Source organism: Polypterus senegalus, chromosome 2 (assembly GCF_016835505.1).
Source record: "Polypterus senegalus isolate Bchr_013 chromosome 2, ASM1683550v1, whole genome shotgun sequence".
Taxonomy (NCBI): Eukaryota; Metazoa; Chordata; class Cladistia; order Polypteriformes; family Polypteridae; genus Polypterus; species Polypterus senegalus.
In genome coordinates this window covers 56,940,871-56,950,132 of record NC_053155.1, presented here as the reverse complement: position 1 = coordinate 56,950,132, position 9,262 = coordinate 56,940,871, and the positions used below count along the sequence as shown (strand labels likewise).

The 9,262-nt window shown below is 34.8% G+C and overlaps 1 protein-coding gene across 2 annotated transcripts in view; it reads left to right on the top strand.

Annotated features, from left to right (window-relative positions):
- Positions 1–1,541: 1,541 nt before the first annotated feature.
- ttf2 (transcription termination factor, RNA polymerase II) overlaps positions 1,542–9,262 on the top strand; it is a 59,211-nt gene continuing 51,490 nt past the window's right edge. The window contains exons 1-5 of one of the 2 annotated variants that reach the window (XM_039743743.1): positions 1,542–1,669; positions 2,010–2,121; positions 3,161–3,247; positions 5,070–5,136; positions 7,522–8,532. In XM_039743743.1, the coding sequence (XP_039599677.1) occupies positions 1,642–1,669; positions 2,010–2,121; positions 3,161–3,247; positions 5,070–5,136; positions 7,522–8,532 (1,305 nt within the window). In that variant the 5' untranslated portion in view covers positions 1,542–1,641. Of the gene's footprint in view, positions 1,670–2,009; positions 2,122–3,160; positions 3,248–5,069; positions 5,137–7,521; positions 8,533–9,262 lie in introns of those variants that run through there. The other variant, XM_039743744.1, reaches the window with a different exon arrangement.

The window sequence follows — 9,262 nt, the reverse complement described above, 5'->3', positions numbered from 1 at the left end:
GGCCATATGATATTTCAGTTTTTCTTTTTTAATAAATTTGCAACAATTTTCAAAAATTCTTTTTTTTTGTCTGTCAATATGGGGTGCTAGGTGTACATTAATGAGGGAAAAAATTAATTTAAATGATTTTAGCAAATGGCTGCAATATAACAAAGACTGAAAAATTGAAGGGGGTCTGAATACTTTCCGTACCCACTGTATACTTGTGCAATACAGTGTTACAATCTTGTCTTATGAATTTAGCTATTCCCCAAAAGGTTATTCTGTTGTTGGGTTATCATGGAATCTCTACTGTACATGCCACAGATTTCACCTCATCCCTTCTTTTAGATGGAATTGATATTAGAACTCCCAAATTTAATAATAAACATATTAGGAACATTATTTGCCAGTCATTTACTCCTACTCTAGTTTTGAGATGGAATACTGTGTATTGATTGGAATAAAATATGGTTATTACCTAACAAATGTTACAGTATATCTCAAAGGGTGAAAGGTTTCTATTAAATTGACACATATACGATTTATCCTGTTAACGTTTTTATTGCACATTGATTTAAGATAGAAACTGATGACAAATGTGTATTTTGTGAGAAAGATCCAGAAACATTACTTCATTTTTTTTGGAATGTTAATACTCCAAGATGTTCTGGACAGATTTACTAAACGTGCTGAATTATTCTGTTAATATTATATTCTGTTGTATTAAGCTTAAATGATAGCGATATATTTCTATGTTTCAAAAGGAAATGATGTTAACCCCAGGACAACCTGGGATTTATCTGATAACTCTGTTAATAATTCTTGGACGTTATCATATTCATAAAATAAAATGGCCTAAAGGAAAAGCACACTGTAAAAATTTTAAACATTGAACTTAATCATTACCTCCAATCTATAAATGGCCGCAAGAACACCAAAGCATTAAGAACACTGGATATATTGTGAATGCACGGAAAATTTAAAGTTGACATAACTATATGACGTGCCTCTGTATAAATGTTTTTTCTATGCCTATATTATGTAGGTATTGCACCCCGATGAATGGTATTTGGAAGAATGATTTCCTTTTGATTGTGTGTATAAATATAATATATATATAGCCTTTTCTACATTTTTGTTTTTAATTCGTAAAAGGTAAATAAAAGCTTTGCGGCTAATCCAATGACGATTTCAAGTTTTTAATACTCTTGGTAAACCTACAATTTGGATACGCTCGTTAAACCTAATAAAATGCTACCCTAGTCGTCAGCCTTTTACACGGAAGTAGGCAGGACTTTTTTTACTGATTCCCCAGCGTTATCCAATTGCTTTGAGATAAAGAATTGGGGTGGGTGTGGGGAGAACATCACTTCCTGCCAAAGCACGTGCGGTTGTTGCCGAGGGCACTGCCTCCAAGTAGGCAAAAATGACAGTATCTGTATCTGATGGTTAATTTGATAGGTTCCTATTGTTGAAATCCCGCCCTTTTAATTTGACGTCAGTCCCATGTCGTCTATGATTGGTTAAACATCACTGTTTCAAATTCGAGTATTTGATCGCGACACTACCAAGACAGTACATCAGTGACTTTCGTGGCGAAGCGGTATATTGATTGGAGGCTCGGTTTTATTTAAAGTTAAAAAGTGTACGGTGCTTATCATGGAAAAGGTCTTATGTCATATTCACGGTAAGTATTGGAAAAGTCAGCTGAGCTCATTTTGAAGCTACCGAAACTTTGTCGTAAAGTATGTATTACTCTGAAGTTAAGTTAATTAAGACTTTGCATTTTTTATTTATTTCATAAATCCTGTTACTTCTGAGCAGTTATTGTCAGTTATTTTTTCACATCGACAATATTTTTGGATGCAAATGTTAAGTTAAAAAGAATGTTAAGCTGAGAGTTTCATTTTACGTTATAGACAAATGCAACCTGTAATACAGATACTTAAATACAACGTACAGAATATGATAATCTTTCAGTGGTGCTATTTTGGAAAAAAGTAAACAGGTTTTATTTTATTTACTAGGGTCTTTGTGCTTGTTAAAGACTGGTACTAAGGATGGACCTAACAAAGGAAAGAGCTTTTATATCTGTGGAGCAAGACAAGAAAATGCCTGTGATTTCCACCAGGTGGCAGAGTAAGTACAATTTTGTAAAATCGAAATGTAATGATACTGTAAACGAATACAAGTCTTTGCAACAAATAACAGAAATAAGTACAACTGTTACAGACCCAAACATGGGCCATAAGAGAAGTCCTTTTTAAATGAACGTCTAAATGAGTGGGTAGGCAGCATGTTTTAAGCAAGAAGCCCATATGCAGAATTTATATATTCTGATGGTTACTCTCAAGATGACAAGTAAAGCAAATCAAAACCTGGAAGAGAGAGAGAGAGTGTCACCCTTGATTTGATGCTCAGAAGAATTTCTGGATTGTCTACTGCCTGCTTATTGAAATCTGATCATTTTTAGCATGTATCAATTCAATGAAAATAGTCCAAATGTGCCACAAATAATGCAATGCAGTTGACAGTATTTGTTTGGTAACAACACATCACTTGTCTGACTGGGGAAATATGCCATTAAAGTTTTGGTTCTTTAAAAGTGATATGTTGAACGATTTATAAACAGCAGTAGGTAACAGGAAAATATAAGAAAATGTAAGCTTACCTAATATAAGAAACTGGTTTGGCTAATGAAGTTGACTTACAGTTTCATCATACACTATTTACAGAGTCAGCTGGAAGAAATAGACCAATAACATAGCTTTCTACTTGTCCAGAAATTATAATGAAAATGTCAGGTTTATAATTTTCATTTTCTTCTGTCATTTAGGCTCATAATGTATACTTATCTAATAATTTTATTTCATATCAAATTGTATTGGCCTTAAGTTTGTCTTTGGTTTTAAAATGAATCTTGTTATTTGTGAAACTAATTTGTTTATCTCTGTAGCAACAGGTAAGAGAATGATAAAAGTTCTTTATTTATAATAGTTTTGTTTATTGTTTTAATCCTCTAAGCAATGTTTGTATCCAAAGGTTTTCTTGGATAGCACATTATCAAAAATATTTTTCTTATTAAATATTGTATAGTGAAAGGGTAAATTAACATCTCTATTAAGTTTAACAAATTGTAGCAATGTGAGTGATTGACTTAATGATTTGTTCTCTGTAGTGTTCCTGCCTCCCATTGCCTGCTTCATGAGGACTCTCTGGTTGAGCTTCAGGCCCTTGTAAGACATGAAGCCAAGACATGTTACAAGTAAGTTTCATATAGCTGTGCTGTTGGCCTTCTAATGTCTTTTTTTAGTTTTGCCTGTTGTGGCATTATTGCCATGTATAAAAAGGTGCATTTTATTACAAAAATAAATCATACAGGAGAGTGAGATACACAAGAAGTGACACAGTGAACATAACTAAGGGAAACCCTTTTCTCCTCTAGATCTGTCTCCACACAATATGTGCCTACCTTTGTCTATCTGTTAGGGTACATTGTACCCTTAAAGAAAGAAAGTAAATCATGAATCACTTGTTTCACCTTCTGTGCAATACAGGAGATCTCTATTCCTCTCACTATTCTAACTTCTGCCACCAATGAACCTCCTACACTCTAGTCCAGGGGTGCCCAATGCGTCGATCGCGATCGACCTTTAGATTGCAAAGGTAGTGCTGAAAATCGGGCAGGTTCTGTTTAACAAAGTTCCTAATTAGTGAAAGAAATGTGTAGCTGGAAAGTTAAATTTGGATTGTAATTGTTCATAGGATGCAAAGATGTTGTCTATATAAAGATCTCTAAGCAATCTAATCCCAAATCTTTTCCAGATATTTAAAACTGCATATGTTTGCGAGGGTTGGAAAAAAAAAAAAAGTCTATCATATGTCCTCCCTATGGTATTTGCCACTTGATTGACATACAGGGCGGCCTGTCTGAGATCTCTTTTCTTCTAACACGCTGATCATCCCGCACGCACGATCAAACGCACAAGCTACTGCAAAACTGCGGCTGTGATCTAGTTAGCCTTCCAATTTATATCAACTAAAGAAGGGATTTAAAAAAAAAAAAAAAATGTTTTTGGAGGGTATGGGCTGGATGTGGAATTGGAAGAGAATTTTTTTCTCACAATGTCACAATCGAAGTGCGTTTGTCTGATCTGTCAATCTATCATTGCTATTCCAAAGAGGGAAAATGTGGAAAGGCTTTTTCGAACTGTTCATAAAAACTATGAAACAGACATCCTTCCAAAAGGCGATCTGAAAAAGAGAAAGTAGAGGGAACTAAAATCGCAGTTAATCGGACAGCTGTCATTTTTTCACTCGGCTGAATTCAAAAGCTCCTTGACTGCATTATTCGGCTCTACTTATTTATGCGAGTCAGCCTTTTCCCACATGACGATTATTAAATCCAAATACTGTAGTGACCATAAATGTATTGAATTGTTGTGCCGTAAAGGTTATTCGGGCACCCCTGCTCTAGTCTTACCTCGGTTATGGCTGGAAGGGAATTTTAAGCCCTGATAAGGAAATAGTTTCTGGGGCAAACTGGAAAATCACAGAAGGGGTTAGGACTAGTCACTGAAATCCCTGTTAAAGAGTATTGCAACACCCCACTATCCTGTTTGCTGTAATGGAAACTTGGAGCCATGTATAGCTTAACCAGTCTCCCTGCTGCCACCTGTTGACCTGAAAAACTATTTTTACCTAACTTGGAACCTCCCATTGGCAATGGGGTATCAGATATAGAAAGTCATGCCATTTAAAATTGCTTTGTTCAGGGTTACTTATTTGTGATCTCTATGTTAAGGCAGTCAACCTAATCATGCTTTAATTAATATGACAGCTCTTATAAGATTTTTTCATATGTTAACCTACTTAAGCAAATAGTCTTGATTTTTATCATTTTAACCAAACTTTGTAAACCATGAAACACAAGAAGAAAACTGTATGAGTTATTATTTATACTACATTAATTGACGAAAGGATACAATTCAATTTTAGCATTCTTACACTCTCTGCCCCAGTTACTGTACATCTAGTTATTCTGTTAAAGTTATTCTGTCTAGTTAATTGCTGAGTTTGTGTTTCAGGCTTTTTTTCCGCTGTGTTCAAGGAAAGGCTGAGGGAAGAAGGTGGTGTGGACATGTACCCCATCAGGTATTAACTTCCAAAACCTATGTTGATAGTGATTAGTATTTAATATTAAAAAAAAATCACTCGGCCAAAAGTAAAACAAGAGTAATATCTGAATAACAAATTCATCATAAATGAGGTAATTAAAAAAAATACAAGGGGAATTTTAAATTTGTTTCAGAGCTTAGGGCATTATCACAAAATTGCTTAAAACTCCATTTTCTTGCCAGTTGTTGTCAAACACAATGAGTACAGTTCCAACAAATACATAAAGGCATAAATAAATCATTGTTCAACTTTGTATTGATTACTCGCATCACATAATCCACATATCAGTTATCCGGTCATATGCTCAAAATGTCCAAATATATGGATATTTTGCTAAAATATTGTTAAATGGGTGCTTTCAGAAAAGTCAGGGTACATCTTAAACAGTAAAAACAGGGCACATGGGATTGAGTTTTTCAAATGAATACAAGTCTCTTGACGAATGAATGAGAGGCAGAGGTGGATGTTCATTTCATAAAGGCAAATCCTTTATGTGTTGGTCATAGCTACAAACTACAAGGTGTTTGTATAATATATCATTTTAGGGTGAAATATTTAAAATATCTACAGTATTATTATGATAGTCATACAAGTGTACCTATGGTTCAAGGAGAAAACAGAAATAGTTAAACAGCAAGTATCCAAAGTAAAGAAAACTGTTAAAAGTCACATCTTACAAGCAAGATAGAAATTCGATTTCGAGAACCATTGCAACTACAGACAAGAGACTCTCAGTACAGTACACTGAACTAGTTGACCAAAAAAATTGGTTCATGTACTGAACCGAGAACAAACTGCAGACAACCGACTTGCAGTACATTGAATTGCAGTTCAGTTCATTGATGATTTATGTATGGTAGATTGCATCAGAAATGACGGGATATAAAAGAAGGAAATTGCGGAAGATTATTATAATAACTAGGCTGACCCGCCTTTTAAGGCAACCGACTTTTAAGTTGACCACTTCTTAAGGCAATTCAATATGTAGATCAATTTGATATTTTATACAAACTCATTAATTTGGTTATATTGCATTTGAGCGGTATTACTTTAATACTCGTAGTTTCTGTTATTTTTGTGATGAAATTTAAACTTTTTTTCTATATTGAGGTCGCCCTTTTGAACCCCCCTGATATTTACTACGTGGTGAGGCATTTGTACTCCATCAACATTAATTATTTCCAGAGACATCATTTTGTCTATTTTTCCAGCACATCGTGCACAAAAGCAAGGGAACAATGGGAGCACCAGAACTCTGCTCACATCATGTAGCTTCGTACCGCAAGCTGCAAGTAGTTAGTCTGTGATAAGCGGAATACCGCTACGCTTTCCACTCTCAGGACAGAAGGACAATCCCGACCGCTTTTATATAGTAAGAAAGAAGAAGATATCGCACAGTCTGGAGTAGAAAATCATCTTTTACCTGGAATAACGAAACTACAAATCCCATCGCATTGCAAAATGGACGGGGCGTGTGAAACTCCGTGCCTGCGTAGCACTCACGGGACGGAAGGACAATCCCGACCGCTTTTATATAGAAGAATAATATGTGAATTACTTATTTTGGGGCTTGATTTTTGTATTGTTTAGCTGTTAAAATTGTTATGCAGTTATGATCCTATTCTAGATTTTAAACTAGAATATAGCTTGTTGATGTTTTTGAAGTAAATGAATCAGTGATTCAAATCATTGTGGTGAACTGAATGAGATAAATTGAATCACTAAAAATTATTTTGCACATCACTAGTGTACATTGTAAACTTAATCAAATATTAACAGTTGTATAGAAGGATGGAAAAAAAAAAATTTTTTCCTTCTTTTATTTAATATTACCAGAGCCAAATAAGTTCATTTAATTGATTCATTTTTTAATGCAATATAAAGGATACTCCATCACCAAGAGAACTAAATATCACAGAAAAAACAAAAATTTAAGTTTCATCTTTCACAAAAAATGAAAAATAACGAGTTTGAGTTCACATTAAGATGTTATTATTAGTATATATTATAGTGATAGACAATGGTAATTGTTAGTTTTTTTTTTCTATCTGAAATATACATTTTTTTTTCTGATACTTTTCTGTCAGATTCTAAATTGTGGAAATTTAGTGGTTCATTTTTGGATGTGTTGCTACAAATTCAGCAAGTGGAATTAATATAAATATGTATGAGTGTGTGTGTGTGTGTAATGCACAAGATGTATACTTGCCAGTGTGCCTGAGCTTTATTTTTAATTTGTAATTACCAATAACCATTACATTTTTAAAGAGCATATGAAGATACCACAGTACAACATATCTGATATACATTATTTTAATTCCATTTTTACTCTCCAATATTTTCTGTGCCTTTTTTTTTCAGATCAAAGAAACAAAATGTTCCACTGCTAAAAATGAGTTCCAAGATAAGTGTCCGCATGAGCGCAACCCATTCAAAGCTCAAAATAGAAATGGGAATGAACACCTTTCAAAGTGGAAAGTTCTTAATGGAGCGGAGAAAGAAAATGATAATACAGATGAAAAATGTGATGTCAAGAGCAATACCGACATTTCCACACAAGTCACAAATGTATCCTCAGAATCTTGGAGGAGCACAGAGCTACCAAAAGGAATGAAATTGAAGAAAAAGACCTTTTCTGAAGGATGTAAATCAACTGTAAATGAATCTGATGGGAAAAAGGAAATTAATGAGACTGAAGATGTTCAGAAATCCCATGATGAACATCTCCAGGATGATGTGTCATGTAAGGAGAAATTGAATAAGGGACAAAAATCTCTAGGAACAAAGGTATACTTAAAGACAGAAAATGAAGTAGAGGAAGCCAAAAAGAATTTGCATAGCACTAAAATGTCTTCAGTCTGCTCCATTAATTCTTTAACAAACCAAAAAAAATTACAGCTGAAAAGTGTGCCTTCAGTAAAGGAGCCAGAGTCCAGGCCAGTGAATGACAAAAATAATATCAGCAAACCCGTCTGCAAAAAAAATATTTCAAAGTGCCTCAAAGAGAATGAAGATCATCCACATATAAATGAGTCTTTAACTCATGAGGTACTAAGCAGCAGAAAAGAGAGCCCAGACGTTTCTAGTTCTAAAGCAGATACTAAATTATCTAACTGTGAAAAACAAAGGGACATGGACAAAAATAAGGAAATCAGTAAAGTTCAAAATGTGGGAGAGGAAAAAGTCATCCTGGAGTCTTCTCAGTCTCTACTGAAAACTATACTTCCTGCTGCATCTCAGCAAGCCCCTACTGGCAGTGTTCAGAAAACTATTACATCTTTTCCTGGGTTCATTCCTGTGGCTAATGTTCACAGATTCCAAGATTCAAAATCTTTGTACAATAATTTGTCTCTCCAACTCAAGCAAAAAAAGGTACGTGTCTTTTCAAGCAATGCTCTCTGTAATAACCTTCTTCATTTGTTGCCTTTTTTTTGGATACATCACTGTCTTACTGTGTTTCTGAACTTTTAATGACAATGTTATTTGGCCTAATAAACCAGGGGTTGACAGGGAGAAAAGGGTGGCATAGAACAGGAACAGAGTGTACTAAGGCCATAGTTGAGAGAGCGATGGAGGGGGAGAGAAGCTGGCTTTATCGACATAACCTGACTTTTGGGATACCACTTGAAATGATGGTTTTTGCAAAAGTTCTCATATTTTGTCACTGCACTATGAAGGTGTTTTTTTTTTTTCCATTTAAGTAAAATGAGTTGATGAGCTGGTTAGTGTAGAGTAGGTTGTCATGATAGGTCTATTAAAGGCTAATGATTTGTCGTATGATCTGTTTGCTGTGTCAAGTATAGTCTGTGAAAGTTGTAGCCCAGTAAGATTTATTTAACGTATATACTGTAGTCATAACCTGCGACCAAGGGAGACAGGTGCTTGACAGCATCTCTGAGATGTTGGGTCTAATTTAGGATAGCACATATTGACAAGTAATGGTTGCTGGTTAAGTCTGACCTTGGATTGAAAGGAAACCAACAATTCCAGCCACAGGGGATGCACAAACCAGTGTGTTTCTTCATGCCGGTCCCAAGCCCGGATAAATGGGGAGGGTTACATCAGAAAGGGTATCCGGAGTAAAATTTTACCAAATCAACAT